Consider the following 24,942-nt stretch of genomic DNA (forward strand, 5'->3'; position numbering starts at 1 on the left):
CGAACTAAAATAAATCCATTCACCCAGCTGTTACCATCCCAAATTGTGCTGATAACACAGCTGCCTTTCCATGGGGAGAGAGTAAACCGTCAAAAACAATAGGAACTAAAACTTAAATTACATAGTAAAAATGTTCAACATTTAAAGTCAAGGACTCTGCTTACTGAATTTAAGTCAAAACCAGCTTAAATTTTAAAAACAACAAAAATCCAGGATGGCTTTTTATTAGACACAAGCTCTCTCCCTCTTATTTCATTGGCATCAGTTCCGAAAAAGGAAAAAGGATGATACAACATTAGAATAATATGTAGTTATAACTATATCTTCAGCCCAGCAATTTCAGTCCAATTTCCAGCAGTAATGTTCATTAGAATCAAACATTTCCTAGATGGTTTAAAAACACAATGAATATCTGGCACTTTGGGAGCTTATGTGAATACAGCTTTAACTTATTTTCAAAGAAAAATGAGATTTAACATTAAGAAAAAAAAATAAAGCAATGTCCCCAAAGCTTCTTTAAAAAAAAAAAATAAAAGGAAACTCAACTTGCTGTACACATTAAATAATTCAAATCAATGATCCTCTTAAGCCCTTAGCAATGCATGAACCAATGGGGGCAAGCAATCTAATACTTCATGCATTTAGGGGATTGCATTAGAAAGACTTTTAGTGTGTCTCTGCTTTTATAAATGCAAATGTATGCAGAGCAGACAGACGGGGATCTGTACAATTTAGCAATGATCAAAACTTGTAATTTTTGAAAATGGGACAGATGTCCAGACTAGTTTTATTAAGATGCTTCTTATTGAAGAAGAAACCAAACAAACAATCCAATTCTGCCGCCTCCTTAAAAAGGAAACAAACAAACGATGCTACCACAAATTAGAATAAGTTACATATCGTCTTGTTTCTTTCATACTACAGACAGGAAAGCAGCCTGCATAAGAAGTAAACAGTCAGTATATATGTGCTGAATAAATGCCTCTTTATTCACTCAAACTTGAGTGCCCACCATCTTCTCCTATGTGGAACATACTAGCTCCCAAGGTTTATCTGATGATAATGAGCACCTAGACTGTATCAGGCACTGGAGAAATAAGAGATGAAAACATGGCATGTACTCTCAAAAGGCCCACTTGGGGCTGGGGGGACAGGAAAATGTATGATTAAAATGGGGTGCTAAGTATAGTAATGAACGTATATAGGAGGTGCCATGGGAACCGAGATGGGGATTGGTTAATTCGGACTGGATGGTCAAAAAAGACTTCATTACGATAAACTCTAACTTGAGTCTTAAAAAATTGCTGGGTGGACAAGGGAAATAGCCATGTTCTAGGCAGAAATTAAGTACAAAGACACGGAGAGGCGACTGGGAGAGGGGGAGGCATTGAGGCTGCAGGCATTGAATCAGCCCTTCATCAAAGAATGTCTACAGGCCAGGCAAGGTATGCGGTACCTGGGAAATAGTAAAAAAAAAATAAAATAAAATAAGATACAGTCCTTGTCCTGCTTTATTCTGTGAGTGCTAAGAGTTTAAACAGAGGAATGACCCAATCAGCTGTGTTTCAGAACCACCACTCTGGGGGGAAGGTGGAGGATAAAGGCATAAGAGACTGGAGCTGAGGAAACCCAATGATAGCTACTTCAATAGCTCCAGGAAGAAATGATAAGGGCCCCGGCCAAGATAATGACCCTGGGATGCAGAAAGGATGTCTGGTCATGGGATAGACTCTACCAAATATGTCTGCCATTCAGCCTCTGCGTCATTTTCAGACAGCCCCAGTGGTTACAGGGTCCATGTTTACACCGAGCTGGAATCAGCCTCACTCCAACTGCCATTTGTTGGCCTACTTGTGCACTGTGGAAAAATTCAGACATGACAGGTCCTCAAATACTGGGTCTGTGTTCATGCTTGATTTCCACCAGTGAAATTCAGATAAAATATTTATATTCCTCTACAAACAAAAGAGCAGAGTGAGGGCACACATTCCAAAAGCATCCTAAATCTCTGGCCCTAAACATTCATATCTGCCTAGAGAAGCCACAGGAGAGAAGATGGTTTTTTTTAATTAAATTTCCATTTCATAGATGATTGCTAGGTTTTGAAAACTTTCACTTTACCTTATGAATTACCCCTCTTTTTGTTTTTCAAATTCAACAAACGAAAGGCAAAGTGTTTCTTCATTCAAGAGGATAAGATTCGGTCATCCCAAGGCATGTAGACCGCTACTCAAGAGCCACTATTTTCTGTGAACAAGAGACAGAAGAGGTCGGTTGCTAATGGTTCAACAATCCAGCTCTCTGTTCTTGCATCTTAGAAATTCTACCTCCTGAAGCTACAACCAGAGGCCTACAATTCTAACAATTTTCTTGGATTTACTATCTACCGTTTCAGAGTCCTTCAGTCCACTCAGTCTGCAATGCCAGAGCAAGATGGTGGACACACTTACCCCTATGTTGCAGGCCTTGGTCAACCAGAAGTCTGCCTGCCTGTGTGGCAGGAAGGCCTTTCTATTAAAGGAGGCCAGGGGTTCATACACTACACGTTTTCTTATATTACTACTATTGCTGTGGTTATACGATAGTACTACACCTGACTAAATGAACAACGATCCTCTGACGTCATGTAATAGCTAGAAGTCGTCCTAAGACTTGCGATTTCTATTGCTTCTCTATGGAAAGGCTATGCCACAGATAGCCTTCATCGATTATCAAACAATTTTCCTTTATACTTTGCTTAAATTTTCATCCTATTGCGTATCATACTCATGTATCACGCTAAATAATCTTACTTTTTAATGTTTACACACTTCAGATATTTGTATACATTTAGCTTGTTTTGCCTTCGTCTTTGCTTGGCTGAGCTGTACATATCTAATGCTTTTAGTCTTTCCTTATTAATCAATGCCATCAGCCTCTTAATCATTTCGGAGCTTGGCTTTGAACTTTGTCCAGCTGGTTTCCATAAGCCTAGTAATGAGTAGCCCAGAACCAGATGCAGCGTTCCAAGAGCAGTGTCACCCAAATCAAACCACTCCCCATTTCTTCTCTGAATGCTCAGTCCCAAACCACAAGGGCCTTATTTTCTGTCATATTAGAACAGAAACAAATGTCTTATTTTCTGCTTTTGTGCCCAGTTATTTTTTGGCATTACTGCATGTGTTTCATTCCTCCCGCTAAACATCTGTGCTTCAGATCACTTTTCTCCAGATGTAATAGAAACAGTATTTTGGAACCAGAAGAGTACAGAGACCCAGCTCTGCCACGCTGGCGATGTGACCCTTGGCAAGTCACCTAGTATTCAACGTGACTCCAAGTTCTTCACCTAAATGACAAGTAAAGACTGAGCCTTCCTACTTCACAGGACTGTTGGAGGGTCAAATACGACGACAGAAATGCAAAAGATTTATTGACTTTAATGGCATGTATGTTTGTGTGTGTGTGTATGTATGTGTGTGTAGATATATCTACACATATTTAGTAAGCTTTAGTACACTTAATATACAAGAGGTAAACATCTACATTCTCTAACAACTTTTTCTGCTTGCACCAATGGCCTATTGCACCATTTAATAATCTGTGTTGCCAGGAGTTCTTTGTTTCAACTCCGTTCTTCCTATCAAAACAATATCTTATAAAGCATGGTTGAAATGTATACTTTGAACCATATGCCATGAGAATTTCAGGTTTATCCTTCCCTTACGTATCAATCAGGTATATGGCATTTGCTTCTGTTTTCTATTTACTAAGTTCTAAGAGTCCTACTAAACACTTAACCTGAATGACCCAATTGAGACTTCACAAGTCTACGAAGCAGACACTATTAATATCCCCACTTTACAAATGAGGCAACGGGAGCTCAGAGAAGTTAATTAACTTGCCTAAGGTTAATAGTTGGCGAAAAGCAGTAGAGCTTGGAAGAGCTACAACATCAGAGCCCATGTTCCCTACCCTGAGCATGACTTAATATTTCAAATAATAATCGGGAATCTTTAACCATAGATTAAATTCAACAAACCTACTATGTGCCAAACACTGGAGAGAAATGAGGAGGTGTGGTTCTTTCTAGGAGGCTCTTTGGTTAGGGGAGAACTATTAGTGGTTTCAAAAGGAACAAAGCACAATAGCTGTTGTTAGCATAGATGCCTCTACCAATTACCCGGCACCCAAGAAAATGCTACTCTTCTACACAAATTCAGATTCGTTCCCTTTAGATACAGTATTTGATGGCTATTGCTAATCATCTTGTCCTCCAATTCCCTAGCCCTCAACTACCTAATAAGTCACTGAATAAGGTCAATTTTCCTTTAAAGTGTCCCTTTGAACATAGATTAGCTGATGATACTTTAGTTTGGAGTTTTTTTATTGTCTCAGTCCTGAATCCGTGCACCCAATTCCATTCAAACTGGGCTGTCTGCTTCCTGTCTCAACCTCTTCAGCTCTTGCCACACATCACTACCAGAGTAATCTCCTTAAAATAAAGCACCCATGTAAACCAGTCCCTCCTCTGGAGCTTTACTCATTTCTGGCTTCCAAGGTTCCAAATGACCTAATGCCAGTCTGCCTTTCCGACCACATCTTAATGCAACTGCTCTTCTCCACCTGGACCTTCTCTTTCCTGACTGAATAGGCCTGGTACACTGCTCTCTTGGCTGGAACTACTCCCCCCTCCTTTCTTAATGCCTTGAATATTATCTACTGTTCAAGGCCCTCCTCCTCGATGCACCTATTGTCATCGCTAGATAGGTGATTTCCCTCCTCTGTTCTCATTTGGAGATCAACAGACGTTTGCAAAACTAATCATTGCTCCACGAAACATCATTAGCACTTTTTGGCAAATACCAATACTCATGGGTATCAGTATTGGACCATACTCCTCTTTTTATATGTAGGAAGTAAGTGAACTAAGTGAGTGAAAACCTCTTAAAGGCTTGGACTATATCTTCAAGACTTCTTTTGTATGCTATATATGGTTTTCCCATGCAAAAGTAGTCATGAATATTTGACAATTGACATATTTAAATTGTATAAAATAAAATCACCTATTCGTCACCTTTAGGTTCATATGGTCAATTCTGTGAACCAAAAGATTATTAATGACTTAAGATACCTGGTCTCTAAGTTCTGTTCTGACTAATGCATTAATTTGGAGTTGAGAAAAGTTACTTTCTACGCTCTAATTTTCTCACCTATACTGGAAGAATCAAAAGTCATATGATTTCAAAGCACCTTAAACACATGAATGCTAATTTATGAAATGCTCTGCCATGAGTCAATGGATCAACATATTTTCTAAGGATATAAAATTAACTACAACATTAGAGTTTTGCAACTCAGGTAAGCTCATCAAAGCAGGTAAGAGGAAAACAGCTGAAATTGTAATAAATTCTTGAAGGCCAAGAATGACAATTTAGGAATTTGGAGAGTTCCAGACAGAAAGGAAGTCTCTTTCTAGTTCTTTTCCATGGGTCTCCACTTGGTGCATGTAAGAAAGATTGAGGGCAGGGCAGGAGTCCTGAGAGAGACCCTGTGGGTAGCACACAGGCACAAAACCCACCCACTACATGAACCCTTCCCTTATAAGAAGAAAAACCATAAACTTTGAGGGGAGAAAAAAGAGGCCCAAGCAAAGATCCATTGCCTTTGGTAGAAGGGCAGAAGCAAAAGCTGCCTGCCACTGCAGGAAGGGTAAAAAATGAGCTTGGCTCAGGATCCTGCACTGATACAAAGTGGAGATCTGTTACTACTGGGAAAGGGCAGAATTGCTAAACAACAACAACACACACACAAAAACAAAAACCAAGAAACAAAACCCCCAAAAAACCCACTCCTGAAGTCCAAGAGCACAAGACTGAGGCTGGATGAGAGAACCAAGAAATCCCTCCTTGAAGCCCACCGAGTAACCAGCAACAGCAGTTCACCCCTGGGAGAGGTGAAAAAGCATAGGTCACACTCCTTCTGTGGCATAGGTATGAAGGACTTGTTGAAATGTGAGCATGCAGGGAAAAACTGAGAAAAATCATCCCACAGTTCACGACTCCACTAAACACAGTGGCAGCAGCTTACTCACTTCTATAGCAATTAGAAGTCTGGTACATTAATGGTAAGAATAACAACAAACCCAAACCTATTTCAACCATTGATTAGACTGCCCTAATGTCACACACTAATGGCTGGATAGAAGATGTGTGCCCATTTCCAGATGTAAATACTATTTACCTCAGTCCACTTTATGCACAGTATTTGGCATTGAATCAAGAACTATGAAACACACACACAAGAAAAGAAAAAGACTTTGACGAAACAATGAGCAGAACTAGACTAAGGTATGACCCAGATGGTGGCACTAACAGGCAAAGACTTTAAAATAACTGTAATATGTTAATGGACTCAGTGGAAAAGGTAGACAACGTGTATGAACAGAAAGGGAATTTCGGTAGAGAGATAAAAACCAGAAAAAAAGGAACTGAATCAAAATGTTAGAATTAAAAACACGCTATCAGAGATGAATTTAATAGGTGTATCTATACACTGGACTGAGGAAAGAATCAGTGAACTTCAAGACAGGTCACTAGAAGTTACCCAAACTGAAATCTAAATGAAAAAAAAAAAAAAACAACAACAACAGAGCATCCAATAGCGACATGCCAATCTTACTTAAATGGTTGAATATAATAATAGTTTGAGTCCCAGGAGAAAAAAGAGAGCATGGAGTAGAATAAATATCTGAAAAGAAAATGGCTGAGAATTTTCCAAAACTGACGAAAGAAAACAAACTAAAATGCAAGAAATTCAGAAGCCCCCAAAAGAGTAAATACAAAGAAAAATACACCTAGATACGTCAGGGTCAAACTGCTAAAAATAAAAAATAAAACCTTGTAGACAACAGAAACTATACAGTTCAGAAGATCATTAAATGATACAATTTAAGTGCTGAATGAAAAAAATGTTAACCAACCTAGATTTATATACCCAGCAAAAATATCTTCCAAAAATGAAGATGAAATAAACATTTTTCAGACAAAAGCTGAGAGAATTCATTGCTCTTAGACCTGTGCTAAAAATATATTAAAGGAATTTACTCAGGAGGAAGGAGTATGATAGCAGAAAGAAATTTGGTTCTCCATAAGAAAAATGAAGAACACCAGGACGTAGATAAATATACTTTTTTTTTTTTTTTTTACAATTTTTAATCTTAAAGATAACTGTCAGACTAAAGCAGTGGTCAGCAAGCTACAGTATGAGGGTAAATATATTTTATTGGAACATAATTCATTTATGTGTATTGTCTGTGGCTGCTTTCGTGCTAGTGGCAAAGGTGAATAGCTGCAAGAGAGAGAAACCATACGCCTGCAAACTCTAAAATATTTACAATTGACTTTTACAGAAAAGGTTTGCTGAACCATGGTCTAAAGAGATAAAGTAAAAACAAAGAACAACAAAATCCCAACATATTATAGGGTTTATATGTTAAAGTAAGATATATGAAAACAGCACAAAAGACTGGAGATAAGAAATGGAAATATACTATTATAAGGTGTCTACATGATAGATGAGGTGGTACAATGAAGGGAATTTGTGATAAGTTGAAGACGTGTATCATAAATCCTACATCAAACACTGAGGCATCTTTTAAAAGAGGCAGAAGTAGCAAGCCAAAATTGAGATAGAATGAGTAAGATATAATGGAATACTAAAAAAAAAAAAACACCCAAAGCTGAAAGCTAATAAAGTGCCTGTCATTCAGTACAATGAATAAAGGGCGGTATATTCACACAATGGAATACTAAACAATAAGGAGAATAAATAGCCTACAACCATAGGCAACCAGATGGCAGAATCTCACAAATGTAATTTTGAGCAAAAGAAGCCAGACATCAGGTGAGAATGCAAACTGGTGCAGCCACTCTGGAAAATAGTGTGGAGGGTCCTCAAAAAATTAAAAATAGAACTACCCTACAACCCACCAATTGCACTACTAGGTATTTATCCAAAGGATACAGGTGTACTGTTTTGAAGGGGGCACATGCACCCCAATGTTTATAGCAGTGCTATCAACAATAGCCAAAGTATGGAAAGACCCCAAATGTCCATCAATGGATGAATGGATAAAGATGTGGTATCTATATACAATGGAGTATTACTTGGCAAGCAAAAAGAATGAAATCTTGCCATTTGCAACAACATGGATGGAACTAGAGTGTATTATGCTAAGCAAAATAAGTCAGAGAAAGACAAATACATGACTTCACTCATGAGGAATTTAAGATACAAAACAGATGAAGGTAAGGGAAGGGAAGCAAAAATAATACAAAAACGGAGGGGGACAAAACAGAAGAGACTCTTAAATATAGAGAACAAACAGAGGGTTGCTGGAGGGGTTGTGGGAGGGGGGATGGGCTAAAATGGGTAAGGGGCATTATGGAATCTACTCCTGAAATCATTGTTGCACAATATGCTAACTTGGAAGTAAATTAAAAAATCCATATAAAAAGCCAGACATCAGAGTATATATTGCATGCTTCTGTATATATAAAGCACAAAAGAAAATTAATAATTTATAATGTTAGAAGTGATTACCCTTGGTGGTAGGTTGGGGGTCAGTGGCTAGTGACTGGAAGAGAACTTCAGGCGGCTTCTGGTGGGCTAGTAATGTTCAGTTTCTTGATTTGGTCGCCAGTTACACGTGTGTTTGCCTTGTGAAAATTCATCAGGCTATACATTTATGATATGTGCAATTTTCTGTATAGATATTTTCAGCGAAAGTAAAAAAAAATACTATTTAAGCTGTATTTAAATATATATATTTAAACTAAAATCTGATGAAAGAACAAGACGGCACACAAGAGGGATTTTGAAAAAAATATTCTAGAAATTTTCTAAAAATACAATAATCATTAAAATGAATATATTGTTAAGCAGTAAACTGAAATAGCAGAAGGGATTCATTACGTGCAAAAGATTCAAGGAAATTCCCCATGCTACAGCACGGAGGGCAGAGAGAGAAAATATGAAAGAGTAATTAGACACATAAAACAAAATGAGAAGATGGGACGTAAATCTAATACAACTGGATGGAAGAAATGCACTATTCAAAGTGACAAAGGAAGAGAATTCAGATTATGAGTTTCTGAAGAAATGCACATTTATTTTGTACTCAGAAGCCTACTATTTTAGAGATGGAAAAGTTCTTAGAGATGGACTGGTCCGCCCCCTTTGTTTCAAAGATAAGAAAACTGGGGCCCTGAAAGATTGACTTGCCTGGATCAAAAAGCTGATTAATAGTGGAGACAGAAACTATCTTAATGTTATATTTTAAGAGTCATGGGTAAGGGGCGCCTGGGTGGCTCAGTCGGTTGGGCGTCCAACTTCGGCTCAGGTCACGATCTCGCGGTCCGTGAGTTCGAGCCCCGCGTCCGGCTCTGGGCTGATGGCTCAGAGCCTGGAGCCTGCTTCCGATTCTGTGTCTCCCTCTCTCTGCCCCTCCCCCGTTCATGCTCTGTCTCTCTCTGTCTCAAAAATAAATAAACGTTAAAAAAAAAAAATTTTTAAAAAAAAGAGTCATGGGTAAGAAGAACAAAATAGTAAATTCTGACTTCAACTTTCCTGCTGGTATCACCATTTATAACAGCAATCTGAAATATTCCTGTTCATCAAGAGAATTGAACTCAAGTTGAAAATATGAGGCATTATTGATTCAAATGCCATGTAGTAAGTGTTTAACAAATGATACTTAATGATTAGGCCAGGCTAGGGCTGCCCACACATACTGTAAGGAAATAGTGTCGGGACAAGTCTTCTCAAGATTTGACTACAAGGCCATCATAACGATTTCAATACATAAGCTATCTATTATATTCCTCTCTTTAAATTCTTTCCAACATTTTAGAGTGCCTTTTCAATGACATTTTCTCTATTATATACATAATGACAGAAGGTAAATTACTTTCTTCCTTTGAAATAGAACTCACAATCTAAATGAACCTCTAAGTACCCATTTTAAGTCTGACACAAATTTCAAACTGGTCAGAGAAGTATAAAATGCACTGAAGACCTGATATATAAAGCACTATTTTTTTTTTTTTTACAAAATTAATCATTTCTGATGATGGATCAGTAGCTTGTATTAATTCAAGTATTTAAGAGGAAAAGATCTAGTCAGCATAAGAAAATGTGAGCTTAGCCCTTATTCAAATTTTATGATTTTGAATTAGAAAATCTGTATTATTTTTAATGCTCATATATTTCAAAATCATACATAAAATAATCCTATGACCACCTGTGATGACTTTTAAGATGAAAATATTTTTCAGAAATACAAAAAAACTAAAGTGGAGAAAGTAATTTGGTATGTTCCAGGTTGAAACATTTTCAGGAAGAAGTTCTTACAAGTAAAACAGCTTTACCATGTCATTAAATTTAGGCCTAGAATTACATAATGAAAAAAACAAAACAATCAGTACTTAAATTCATTTTCTCCTGAGAGTCTAGTATTTATCGATGAGTTTGGAACTTTTCAGAGCATTTTGATCAGTTTCAGCTGTGTATGAGTTAAGAATACTTTAAAGTTAAAATAATTTTAACTATTCATATATTCATAAATCTGACCACTATAAGAGGGGAACAGTTATTAACATTCGTAAATCTAGTTAGCAAAAATGAAAAATGAAATGAAAATAATTAAAAAGACAACAGACCACGAAAATACTTGCTACCAAGTATTTACTGCAGAAATAACTCATACAAATGTATAAAGAAACCATTAAGACATTTACTTATATAAATGAACAAAGTATACGAAAAAGTCACACAAAAGCAAATTAAGAGCAGTTTTGAACTCTTATACTTACTACCTTAGCAACAACATATAAAACATCCACCCAAAGCTGTAAACTTTTAATGAACGGAGATACTTAAATGGTGCCAGTGTAAAATGTTATAACTCTTTGGGAAGCAATAAGGCAAACATACGAAGAGCCATAAAAGTGTTCTTATTCTGCCAATAATCCCACTCCCAGGAATTGATCCTAGTAAAACTGAAAATAACTTCAGAGTTCAAGAATTACGATAATGGTTTAAATAAACTGAATATGAAGTAATATGATTAAAATAATAATTATCAAAAGTAAATACAAAGAATCTCAGAACATGAAATGAAAAAATAGTCGATTAGAAAATTTAGGTGTCTTAAGACTGTAATTATGTAAACCAAAAAAGGGAAAATGGTAATACAAAATTAAAGTTCTGAAGTCCCTGCATCAGGATGGTGAGGATTGTGGGTAATTTTTCTATTTGGCAAAATTTTCTTCAATGTTTTCAATATTAAGAAAAAGATATATAATCTCTACTCTTCTCCACCAGTAAATTTATACATGGCAATTTTTAAGTTGAGAAATAGAGCAGAAATGCCCCAACTGTTTCCTAAAACCTAAATTTTCCTCTATTTGGACCTTAACTGGCAATGCCTGATGACCTATCACCTGGGCCACCCCAGCAGACAGAGGCAGACTCCACTTCTGAGTGGGACAAACTGCGGGGCACAAGATAAATAAAGTTGTAAACTTACAAATTTGTGTGTTTGGTATTTTATGTTAATGCATTGAGATAGCAAACTCTTTTCCTTACAGTTTTGTGTGTCAGAATTACTTTTAATATTTTCATTTAAGATACCTTGCCAATGTGATAAAACGCTCCATATATAAAAAGCTATATATGCTTTATAAATTTTCGTACTGAATTTATATTCAGTTAACTACAAATAAAATCCCATGACTTTACAGATTTAAAATTTTTGGAGATTGCAAACAGGCAACTACTTTTAAAAGAGAGGCAATCCATAAAAATCTAGAAACATCTGATTTATGAAATTTTAAACTATTCTTCCTTTAGAAACTATATTTATCTGAATAAACGAAGCAGAATTTGGACATTTCTAAAGACTGGCCACATAATATATTGCTTTCCCATAATAAAAATATGAAGGACTCATTATATGTGAAACGTACCATTTTGTGACTACATTTCCAAAATTATGTTAAAAAGGGTTAGGGAACTTTCAGTAAGCTATTTGAATGAAAATGTTGGAGAATAACTTTTAAAATATTTAGAGCAGAAGGGATTAGCTAGACATGTACGGTAGCTATCTCGACGTCTATAAATATAATTTGAAAGAGCAAACTAAAGAAAAAAAAAACCGTATCACAGGGATTAATGCCCTGTAGAGGTATAAATAAATACTAAAAAGTAGACAAAAGAAATTTTAAACTGAAGACACATTCCTTGGCTTACTTTTTAAAAAATTATGCTATTTAGTAACTTGGTACAGGGCGGTTGATTGTATGGATGAAATCACCAGGAAAAGATCACGTAGCTGCCAAGTATAAGCCACGGGGCTGTCCTTTGCGCTCATGGTAGACGTGAATCTAACTAAATATTTAGTCTTCTTACATTCTGTTAGTGGTAGCAGCAACAATTTGGTTTATTTACAAATATTTATTATAAAAGTTTATCCGTTTCCAAGAGCTAAACAAACATAGCTATTACCAGGTTAAGTACAAGTCTTGTCAAATAAATGTTAATAACTGTAAACTCCAAAATGTAAGTTAAATAATGGTCTTTTCAAACATAAGAACTTCAATATAATAGAGCCACTAGGAAGCCAAAATAAAGTCAAAGTCAAAGTTACATTCAGTCTTGTGACACCAAAGAAACTTATAGCTTGTATTTCTTTTTCTTTGATTAGAAAAAGACTCTGAAGAAAGAGCCAAATCAGAAGGTTGATTTTCCTGAATCCAACTGAACAACATAACATCCTAAAACATTTCACAGTGAGGCAAAGAACTGAATAAGTCACTGCAAAGCTATTTATAATGTAGAGCAGATAAATTGTACACCAGAGAAACTGTCAATGATGGACATTTTTCTTCATGCGAAAAAAAAATCATGCGGGAAGAAAAAAAGAACAGTTGTTCATCTCTTGCATGTAGCTTGCCATTCTGTACACAGGACTCAAATGTCAACCAAGAAATGACGACAACCCCAAGCCAATCTTAAGAGGCCTTAATTATATCCTCTTCTCCCTTTGTCTCATTTAGGGTTATATATTCACAGCTCAAAACTTGTTCATTAGACTCCTCAGGTTTTGACTTTTTAAGTGCCAGCTCTGCCGGGAGAAGAGACGAGCAATGTTCCAGAGACTGGGCGATGTCATCAATTGTCCACTTGTCTTCAGGAAGGGCATGCTCTTCTAGTGTAAATGGGCCCTGCTTGGTTCGGGTCAGCTCTAGGACGTTGGCACAGGAAGACAGTTCTACGGAAACAAAAGGCGAAAAGAAAACCCACAGGGTCAACGATTCAGTAGTCCACAGTCATCATGATTTTTCAAATGACAGAACACCTCGGATTCAAACCTCTCAAAACCACCCCAAATGTAAAACTAATAAGCTAATCTAAGAACCAAGAGCCTTGACAAATGACGAAGTAGCAAAATGGTATTTAGTAACTCACCTTATAAACTGCTTCAAAGGCCACAAGGAACTTACACAGACTGTTCTTACTTAACCGTGAAGCAAACCCAGGAGGGAACTATTAATCTCATCTGCAGATGAGGTAACCTGACCTGTCCGGTGCCACAACCGCCAGGAAATGGCAGGGCCAGGACTGCAACTTTCTAGCTGTTTGTAGGACTATGCCTTCCAGTTTCTAAAAAAAAAATGTTACTTGCATCAATGAAAGTAACTTTGAGACGGATCCATCTTTTTATCTTATCCCATTTGAGTTAAAATCTTTCATACTTGCAATTATGTTGGCTCTTGCCTTCATTATTCCCATCTTCATTTTCTGCTCCTCTCTCTCTCTTTGTCTCCTGTTGTTACAAGCATCTCACTGCAGCTGCTGATGCTGATAATTGTATGCCATAAACCTACAATGCTTTTGAAGCTGAAGGCAGCAAGGGTACAGTTCCCTAAGGCCGGCACTCAGAGATATGAAAAATAGAAAATTCCCTCTTCCCATCAAAAGCGAGTATTACTCTCTAAATGATAATTCATAATTCATCTTTATGCTTACCTTTGCCAATGTCACTGACCAAGCTTCTGATATAAAAACCTCCTCCACATTCAACATCTGGAATGTTAACAGTGACATGGTAAATTGCTAACCTCCCATGAAATCCACTTTACATAGAAATGATGCCCCTAAACAAATGTAAAAATGCACTATGCAAACAATCGAGTGATAAAATATTTATGTGCTAAAACATAAATTATTCATCCAATAGCATATGTGTTTGTGAGATTGAAAAGTCAGAGTGTGGAGAGAGCAAACAGCAGAAACTCATGAACACATTTTTAAAAAACTGGCAAGTCACACCACGTAATTCCTTTAGCCTTGTTCCTTTAATAGGTTTTAAATAGTGAGGAGTCTCAGCTTTGATATTATGAGCTGGACGTTTAAAAAAACATTTTCAGATTTTTACACCTTTTCCAGTTAGTCGGTTTTAAATAGGTGGGACATCTCAGCTTCGCTATCAGAAACTGTAGATTTTTAAGATATTGTCAGATGGGTACACTCAAAAAATACAACAAAAACCCCGTATCAGGGATAGTAATTATGTTTGGGAAAATATACTACATGGAGAGCTCAGTCTATGTAAATGTTCTCTTGGAAATATTCCTGAAGAAGTCATAAAATAACTAAAATTACACAATGTTCCAGAGTGACTGCATATGTAAACATCTTCACAGTAGATTATGTGCTTATTGGTTAAGAGCAGGGCTCTGGATTATTTTCATTCGTCCACAAGACATCCTGAATTTCCACACAAAGGACTACATTCCTGGTGCTTATAGTCTTATCCTACAAAGAAAGCCACTTGAGGGAATTAATCAAAACTCACTACCTGGGGATTTTCTTTTTTCTTCCCCATCGGCTCAAGGTTGGGAACCACAGCTGAGATTAAAAAACGAGCACGAGGATCAAAGTAGGTATATAATCACTCTTGCACTATATTTGATGTTGGTGAAAAGACACTCTTTTGGCCTATTACAAAATAAGTGAACGTAATAACTATTTACAACTAAAATGCAATCAGAAAAATTCAAGCTTCTCCTCCTTTCATAGATAATATCTACCGTGCCGACCCAGCTGCTTTGTTTTCATGGAATGAGGTATTTTTTAGTATATTTTTCTCATTATTTGTCAAATATTTTAAAATCAGGAAACTAAAGAAGTGACTTCATTTTTTTAACTGTACAAAAACCACATTCTATAGGAACTTAATACACCTTAAACAGTATGTCAAAGCAATAGAATATAGGGGAAAAAAAGTTTTGGGAAATTATTTCTCAAGGGAATCCTAGTTAGTAGTCACTGTGAAATTAAGAAAGAGCAGGATCAGTTTAAGGAAGCCTGAGAATTCAGAAGAACCACAGCTTTCAATTCTTCACAGCTCATAGATGTTCGTGGCTTCAGCTACTACTTTCTGCAACTATAAGAGATCATCAAATTCCCAAACAATAGAGACAAACGTTTTGGTTTTTAAATTTATTTCAAATATAAATTGTAGATACATTCAAATTGATAACCTGAATTAAAATGTACCCCATGTGTAAGCAAATACTTGTGCCTTACCCATTGTCTCCACATTGTCAAGATCTTTAGCAGTAACTTGCAGGTAACAAAGAAGGGGGAGAAATAATGACTCTACCCGTAGAATTTCTTGTCCAAAAACTAAAAATGCTTTGTTTTAAAAGGGCAAATTAAATTTTAAAGCTGAATGTACACTACCAGGTACTAGCCAAAATGGCGGAACACCCATCCATAAGAGAGTAAAAACACAAGATATAAAATTTTGAAAGTGTATATCCCTTACCTACTCTTTGCCATTAGAGATCGAAGGTACGTTATTTCCAACTTTATAATATAATAGGTATATTACAATATAGAGATATTTATATTATTATATATAAGATAATAAGAAAAGCATTTAGGAGAGCATTTCTGAACTTCCATGTAGCTATCAGTATGTTTGTCAAATGTGTTTTCGAAAAGGTATTAACAAATGCTAACCTTGCCTAAATTCAAGTTTAAAAAAATCTCCAATATCCTAGGGATCCATTAAACTACACGAAAGCAGCTGAATGCGAGATAAAAGTACACGTAACTACACGTGATTTCAAGTCTTTCCACCTTACCTAGTGTGAAAAATGGTGGCTGGAATTTCTCAAGGGAGAGACTGTACACCGTAACTGGCCTGGCAGGTTTCGCTTCTACTATTTCACCTCTCTTCATCAAGGTTGAAAGTCTCTGTCCGTCTTTCTTTAATGCAGAATAGCTTGCAAGATGAGGGAGAGAGACAGGGCGTAAAGGAGAGAGAAAAGGTTAAGAAAGAATGAGAGAGCATAACTCCAGATCACAGCATGGAAAGAAAGGATGCCGAGCGGCACTTAAATGGAAAATCTCTCTGACAGGCGGACTCCTTTTTTCCTTCCAATCTGTTCCATGATGGTGCCAGGGATGGAATTCCTAAATCTCTTTGAAGCGAAAGCTTAATCTGGCACCCAATGAGCAATATTGTCAATTTTACCCTTCCACCTTCTCTGTGGAGGTGGTCTATACAAATGTTCGTTCACTGGTCCGGGTTCTGGGTCAAGGACACCGTGACAAGGCCTCTGGTCACAATGGTCTCAACTATGTTTCCTTGAAACAATTTCCATTACAATAATATTCATTTTCACATACGAGTTGTCAAAACATTTCAAAATGCAAAGAAGCAGATAATCTACTTAACAGATCTTAGCTTTGTGTGATAAAATTTTATCAGACTACGAAATCCTTGGAACAGTCCCGGGAAGAAATTTCTAAAACTGCTCTTGAAATAAATTAAACATACTTATATTTTATTTATAACAATAATGATCAAAAATAACATTTATCCATATCCTACAAAATTTTTAAAACTTCCATTTGAAGCAAAATTATGAAGACCCATTTCCCTGTTAGATATTTCAGCGTTCTTAAAAAAAAATCAAGATTTTAAAATAAAAAGTACTAAATGCTAAAAGAACTGTCAGTAACTTTGCCTGACACATAATGATACAGCCATTTTTTTAAAATAAAAAGCAATTTGCTTGAAATGGTAATGTGCACAAAAGATATGGTTAAGTGGTAAATCAATATTCTTATACTTTTAATAAATTATAACTTTCATCTGTCTCATTTGTTGCTGAGAATTGTGAAGCATAAGATTCTGGGCCCACAGGAAATGGTCCCGATGCCTGAAAAAAAGTACCCACTGGACTACGAATCACAGCTCTGACGCGGCACTGGACAGGACCGGGCCCCTCGCAGCAGTTCGGGGAAAACTGACCTCTCTGCGCTCCAGACCTGCCCTGAGGCGTGTGGGTGCAAATCACAGAAGCCCATCAGCACTGGCACGGCACGGATGTCAGGCCGTGGCAGCGTCCAGGGCCAGAGGAGACGGCATCGCGCCGCCCCAGAGAGTGCCGGAAGCTCTGCAAGCTGCCTAAGTCAGGCCCACCTCTACTGGAGCAGACGCTGTGTCAGATCAAAACATGCTTCACCATACACAGAAGGAAGCCGTTTTGTTTGTTTTTTTTTCTCATTAAAGTGATGTTAAACACTGAAAAATAAAAATTAAACATTTCTTCAAATTCAGTAAGTGAACTTACAGGGGAGGTACCTGCATTATATTCCCAGTAAATTTCTGCAGAATGCCTTCAATATCTTCTTGTGTTATTTTATCTGCCAAAAAATGAAAAAGGTAACAACTACAGAATATGTGCTATTTTCATAGCATTGAACGCTCTGAAATTTCAATTAAATTTTTAAAAAATTTTTTTAATGTTTATTTATTTTTGAGAGAGAGACAGAGCACGAGCAGGGAAGGGGCAGAGAGAGGGGCAGACACAGAATCCGAAGCCGGCTCCAGGCTCTGAGCTGTCAGCACAGAGCCCGACGCAGCTCAAACCCACAAGCTGTGAGCTTATAAGCTGAGCCGAAGTCAGGTGCTTAACTGAGCCACTCAGGAGCCCCTCAATTAAAAATTTTCTATCAACACATATTTGTAGGCCAAATTCTACCGTGTTGAGATGAATAACATACACATTAATGAGATAAGAGGGGGAGAAAGTCTTATACTGTCTAATATTAAGACTAAATTTCCTTTGCTTCAGTTTTTTTTCTCCAATAAATGACTCCATCATCTTATATGCATTTAGCTGGTGCTTACTACAGCCTTTAGAAAAGCTGAGAAAAATGGGGGATTAGCTATAGAAAAGGTACCACAGCATTAAAAAATGAGGGGATCGGAAAACAAGTAGAAAAATTCATATAAGTTTTTTTTTTTTTTTAAATAACTGAAGTATAATTGGCATACAATGCTAATATTAGCTTCAGGTGTGCAATGCAGCGATCTGACATATACATTACGCAGTGCTCGCCACGGCAAGTCGTAATGAGCAAAATAGGTGAAGGGTATTAAGAAATACAAGCTTCCAGTTATGAAATAAGTAAATTATGGGAATGAAATGTACAGCATAGAGAATATAGTCAATAATACTGTGGTAACTTCGTATCATGACAGATGGTAAGCATTGTTGTGCACCTGAAACTAATGTAACACTGAATGTCAACTAAAAAATCAATTTAAAAGTTTAATTTAAAAAAAAATATGCTTAAGTTATCTAAGTTTCTCCAGGCATCAAATACTGTAAATAATGTACACAGTATTGAAGATTATTTTTTTTCAAGATTAAAAAAAAAATTTTTTTTTTTTAATGTTTATTTTTGAGAGAGAGACAGAGACAGAGACAGCATGAGTGGGGGAGGGGCAGAGAGAGAGAGGGAGAACACAGAATCGGAAACAGGCTTCAGGCTCTGCGCTGTCAGCACAGAGCCTGAAGCGGGGCTCGAACCCAAGAACTGCAAGATCATGACCTGAGCTGAAGTCGGATGCTTAACGGACTGAGTCACCCAGGTGCCCCCAGCATTGAAGATTATTAAGTAGCAACCACATCAAAAAGTTTACCTGCTAGTTCTACGGTGGCATAAAACTGACACACTTCCATTCAGTTCTGTCCCCAAGAAAGCTTGTATTTGTCTCCTTCCCTCCTTTCACTGTTTTTGGAATTTCTCTGTTCTTTTTCATCAAACACTCTTAGGAGTCTGACTTTTGCCTCAAAATAAGCCAGTGCGAAAAGACAATATACACAGCAAGGATACCATGATTATTAAGCATTTTTTAACAATGATTTTAGAAAATTTGAATGAAGACATACAAGTTTTCGGTATGTTACTTAATCATGTTTCCAGCCTTTAATACTCTTTCACACAAAATATTAACTGTATTAGCTATAAAATATTACTATAATATTAAAGTATAGTTCTATAATTTTAACAAATGAAAACTATAACACATTGAAACTCAGTATTTGGGATTTTCATATTTATAGATGACTATGTATATTTCATATTCAATAATTATAGAAATAGTCTATAACTTGTTTAGGTCACAGTGAATGGAAAGAAATAACAGCGCTTCTTTTTCACTTTGTAGGACATTTATTTCAACTTTTTATTCTAATACATAGTTACATTTGATTTTACAAAATAACATTAAGCAAAACCTAATTAATGTGCCTTGAATTATCACTGTATCACCAGAAAAAAATTAAAGAACAGCACGGAATACTGTGCCCAGGTTTCAATATCAACACAGCGAGACAGTCTTAACCTCGTGTGACCTTGAGTCTCAAGTCAAACAAAAGACCAGAATCTACTAGACTCAAACAGAGAAGAGCCACAGAACTCAAAAGAATTTCTCCAACACCTGACAGTCCAAAAAGACAGTTCTCAGATGGGTATTCTGTTCATACTGGTTTTCAAACAGCTGTAGCTCATGATAGGATAAGGATTTTCCCATGAGAAATTTTTGCTCTACCGCAACATTACAACAATCACTGGTGCCACCTTAGTGATGCAACGCTTTCAAGTCTAGGCGGCCAATGCTACCACCAAGCACGGCTGCTGAAGAAGTGTCACTGCTGATACCACTGCAGAGCAAATCCCAACGTACTGTTAAGTCCATGGCTTAGCCACACATTTTCAAAATAAGACTAAATGAAACTGAAACGGCTCTCTACTTCTGCTAGGCTGGCCTCTTTCCTAACATTCCTGTGAATGTATACTCCTTTTCCTGCTTCAGTTGTTGTCTTTTACTCACACTCCCCAACATAAGATGACAAGACGTGTTCTTTGTCATTACTTCTGCCAGGGTCTCTTTCTCTGACTTAACATCTCAGGCATTTTAGGTTTGTGCTGTTCATTCTGCAGTTAACCATACACAATTTGTAAATGTTACCTACTATACATAGGCGGGTATTATCTCACCAATTAAATTCCAAGGCCCTTAAAGGCAAAGGCAGCTTTTCTTCTTATATAAGGTACACAATTACAGTGGCACTCAAGACATTCTTGCTGAATCAGCTGAGGAATAATAGAATCTCAAGGTCAAAAGGACATTTAAAAGTCACCCAAAAAAAAAAAAAAAAGGGGGGGCGCCTGGGTGGCTCAGTCGGTTGAGCGTGCGACTTCGGCTCAGGTCACGATCTCGCGGTCCGTGAGTTCGAGCCCCGCGTCGGGCTCTGGGCTGATGGCTCAGAGCCTGGAGCCTGCTTCCGATTCTGTGTCTCCCTCTCTCTCTGCCCCTCCCCCATTCATGCTTTGTCTCTCTCTGTCTCAAAAATAAATAAACGTTAAAAAATAAAAATAAAAAAAAAAAAAGTCACCCAGGCCAATGATTCTTCTGAAGTTTGAATCACCAGACAGAAGGTCTATGCAGCAAGTTGTTTTACAATAAAGGTGAATATACTATTTTAGAATAAAATAAGTATTTTTTTTATCATATGATTATTATGTTCACTACGTATGTAGTGAAGCATGCTGGCTATCTCTAAATCTTGCCATTAGTCCAATCCAAATAATAATTATTAACAATAAAGACTCTACCTCCAAAGGATTTAAAAAGAAATGGAGAATAAAATCTCTAAAGCAATTATATCCAATAACTATCCAAGAAATACATTTGGTAAAAGAAGATGGGTATGATAAAAGTGTCATAGGACTTGGGTAATTATTCTTTGTTTATCATCTTCAATGTGCCAGCAGTATTCATTTGAAAATAATATATTATTTTTAATGTTTATTTTTGAGAGAGATACAGAGCATGAGCAGGAGAGGGGCAGAGAGAGAGGGAGACACTGAATCCGAAGCAGGCACCAGGCTCTGAGCTGTCAGCACAGAGCCTGAAGCAGGGCTCAAACTCACAAACTGTGAGACCATGACCTGAGCTGATGTCCGACACTTAATCAACTGAGCCACTTACGTACCCCTGAAATTAATTTTTTTTTTTTTTGAGAGAGAGAGATAGTGAGCAAGTGGGGGAGGGGCAGAGAGAGAATCCCAAGCAGGCTCCACGCTGGGCATGAAGCCCGATGTCGGGCTTGATCCCACCATTGTGAGATCATGATCATGAGCCAATATCAAGAGTCAGACACTTAAACAACCTAGCCACCCAGGTGCCCCTGAAATTAATTTTAAAAAGTCATTCTCATAAAATTAATATATGTAAGATCATATCACATATTATTTGCTTAAAATCTGTTGACTGTACCTGTGAACTTACAACATAATAGTCGATACTTAACTGAACTATGGATTTAAAAACAATATTCAACCATGACAGAGTAACTGTTACTGGATAAGTCCTACCACTATAAACTGTTTAATTGGGAAAATACATAATACACAATTGTTTTCAAACCTTAGACAACAGACAGCTGGGACTATCATCCCTGAGAGAAGAGAAAGAAACAGGCAGGGCCTTTCTGAGGATCACTTGTTTTGCTTGGAGGTACTTTCTGAACTGTGATGTAAGGAAGGGAATCCCAAAAGAGCACTGTAATCTTGCTACTGGAGGCAGCTAGACAGACCTGAGCAGGAGGGGAGAAAGGAGGACGGCAGGTAGGAAACTGCCAGGGACCACCCAGTCTCCGCCCAGACACCGCATCATCTCGCGTAGACCAAGCTCTTTTGCTACCCTTCTGGAGTGTACTCTCCCTTTGCTAAATAAAACCTTTGTTTAATTCTCTACGGAGTCTCTCGACTGAATTCTTTCCTTCAAGAAGACAAGAACCAAGGAATTTTACAATCCGCCAGCCAGTAACAATCTCACTGAATAAAAATCAGAATTTGGGGAAGCAGCAGCAGCTGGAACTTGGGAGAACCAAACAGAGAAGGAGATGTCTACAGGGGTCCACTCGAGCCCAGCTCAATTCCAAGCTGCACATAAGACAGACGCCAGAAAATTAACCAAAGAACTGCCACCAAAGCTCTTGCAAGCTCTTATAAGGTTGGATGAATTCCAACCATCCAGAAGGAAGAAACTTGGCTGAACACACAGGGAATGTGACAGGGACCCCAGAGAAGCCGTGTCTGAGCAGTAGAACTAATGGAGACCTGGAAAAATGTCTACTTCAGATCCACACTGACAAGGAATCTACACAAAAGTGACTCAAATTAGTGAGGTTAGCAAGGGCAAATGACATAAGACCAATATTTAAAAATTAACTCCATTTCTCTATACTAAGAATGAACTATCAGAAACCGAAATTTTTAAAACTCAACTTATAATAGCATTAAAAAATATGGAGTATTTAGGGATTTCATATACAAAAGAAGTGAAAGATCTACATACTGAAAACTACAAAAATATGTCTGATATCATTTCAAAATTAAAAGGTCATAAAGGAATGTTATAAACAACTCTATACCAGTAAGTTTGAAAATTTAGGTGAAATGGACAAATTCCTAGGGAAAACATTATCTAGAATGACACAAGAAATAAAAAAAATACTAAATTTTATATTTAGAAAAGAAATCCAATCCATGATTAAAACCTTCCTAACAAAGAAAACCCCAGATGTCTACCAATAAATTCTACCAAACATTTGAAAAAGAAATGATGCCAACCTTACACAAATTCTAGAGAATAAGAGAGAGAATACCACCCCCCCAACCTATTTTATGAAGTCAGCATAACTCTGATATTAAAACCAGTCAAGGATATTAACAGGAAGGAAAAACAGAAGGTAATCTCATTCATAGACAAAAATGCAAAAATCCTAAACTAAATATTAGCAAACTAAATCCAACAATTTATATGAAGGATAACAGATCATGATCAATTTGGGCTTACTCTAGAAATGTAAAGTTAGTTTAATATTTGAGTAAGGAGAAAAATCAACAGCTAAAGACATAGTATTTGATAAAATTCAATGTGTGCTCATGATATAAAAAATAAATAAATAAAACAGTTGGGGTGCCCAACTGGCTCAGTCAGCAGAGCATGTGACTCTTGATCACAGGATTGTTGCGTTCAGGCCTCACACTGGACATAGAGCTTATTTAAAACAAACAAACAGAAGCACCTGGGTGGCTCAGTCGGATAAGCATCCGACTTCGGCTCAGGTCATAATCTCATGATTGGTGGGTTCGATCCCCTCGTCCAACTCTGTGCTGACAGCTCGGAGCCTAGAGCCTGCTTCAGATTCTGTGTCTCCCTCTCTCTCTCTGCCCTTCCCCCTCTGGAGCTCTAGCTCTCTCTCTCTCTCTCAAAAATAAATAAAACCTTAAAAAAACTGTTTAAATAAAAAAATAAAAAACAGTAAGTTAGGTACAGAAAGTAACTTTCTTACTTTGAGAAGAAAGCTATAAAAAACCTATAGGGAAAATCTATAAAAAATCAGATACACTTGCTCTTTCAGATATCAAGATCTAGTCTAAAACCATAGTAATTAAGATAGTTCAGTGTTAGCACAAGAATAGACAGACCCGTGTGACAAAATGGATTCCAAACAAACCCATTATCTATAAAGTGCGTGACGGTGACCAAAGAGGCAATGCAGTAGGGAAAAGTGCTGGGCCATACAGGAATATGCATACAAGGGGGGGGGGGGGGGGGGCGGGGGAGGTGGATTATAGATGTAATGTGAAAGGCAAAACAATAAAGCTTCTGGAATACAGGAAAATATCTTCATGCTTTTGGGGGAGGAATTTTTTTTTTTTTAAGTGGGTACCAAAAGGACTGGACTAATCACAAAGGGAAAGACTTAATAAAGTAAACTAAACTTAAGCTAAAAACTTCTGTTTGCCATGACACAATCAAGAGAGGTAGAAAATATGCCACAGGGTAGGAAAAACACACGTAACAAAAGAAGAACACATACCCAGAGTATACAAAGATCTCATACAAATTACAATTTTTAAAAAGGCAACTCAATACAGAAAGAAAAAAAAAAAAAAAAAAAACCCAAAAAGCAAATGGGCAAGAGACCTGAACAATACACAAAAGAATATGGCTAAGAAGCCAAAACACATGATAAAATGCTGAATCCCATTAGTAATCAAATTAATACCACAATGAAATAAAACTACACACTCATCAGAATGGCCAACATTAAAAACACTGCTAATGCCATGTGTTGCCCAGGATGTAGAGCAAGTGAAACTCCATTTATTGGTGGTAAAAATCCAAAGTTACACAATTACTTTGAAAATTGTCGATAATTTCCAGTACAGGAGGATTGCCCTATGACCCAGCAATTCCACTTGGGTGTATTTCCAAGAGAAATGAGTACGAGTCCACCAACAAACAGGTACAAAATACACATAGCAGCTTTATTCATAAAGTCCAAATGTCAACAGAAGAATGTTATATATGGAATGCGGCTCGAAAGGAGTTTCTAGGAATCTTCTATTTCTTGCCTGGTAGCTGCATTGAGGTTTGCTTCGTGATACTTCACTGAGCTGTAAATTTAAGTTTCGCTCACTTTTCTTTATTTGTGTAATATTTTATAATAAAAA

At 37.0% G+C, this 24,942-nt stretch overlaps 1 protein-coding gene across 1 annotated transcript in view; it reads right to left on the minus strand.

The window, feature by feature from the left end:
* Positions 1-10,705: 10,705 nt before the first annotated feature.
* The window catches only part of TRUB1 (TruB pseudouridine synthase family member 1), a 37,594-nt gene continuing 23,357 nt past the window's right edge, over positions 10,706-24,942 (minus strand). Inside the window, exons 5-8 of the mRNA XM_078434858.2 lie at positions 17,691-17,763; positions 16,194-16,333; positions 14,068-14,124; positions 10,706-13,309 (exon numbers count right to left, since the gene is read on the minus strand). Coding sequence (XP_078290984.1) covers positions 13,050-13,309; positions 14,068-14,124; positions 16,194-16,333; positions 17,691-17,763 — 530 coding nt within the window. The 3' untranslated portion in view covers positions 10,706-13,049. The remainder of the gene's footprint in view (positions 13,310-14,067; positions 14,125-16,193; positions 16,334-17,690; positions 17,764-24,942) is intronic.

This window comes from Panthera onca, chromosome D2 (assembly GCF_046562875.1).
Source record: "Panthera onca isolate mPanOnc1 chromosome D2, mPanOnc1 haplotype 2, whole genome shotgun sequence".
Taxonomy (NCBI): Eukaryota; Metazoa; Chordata; class Mammalia; order Carnivora; family Felidae; genus Panthera; species Panthera onca.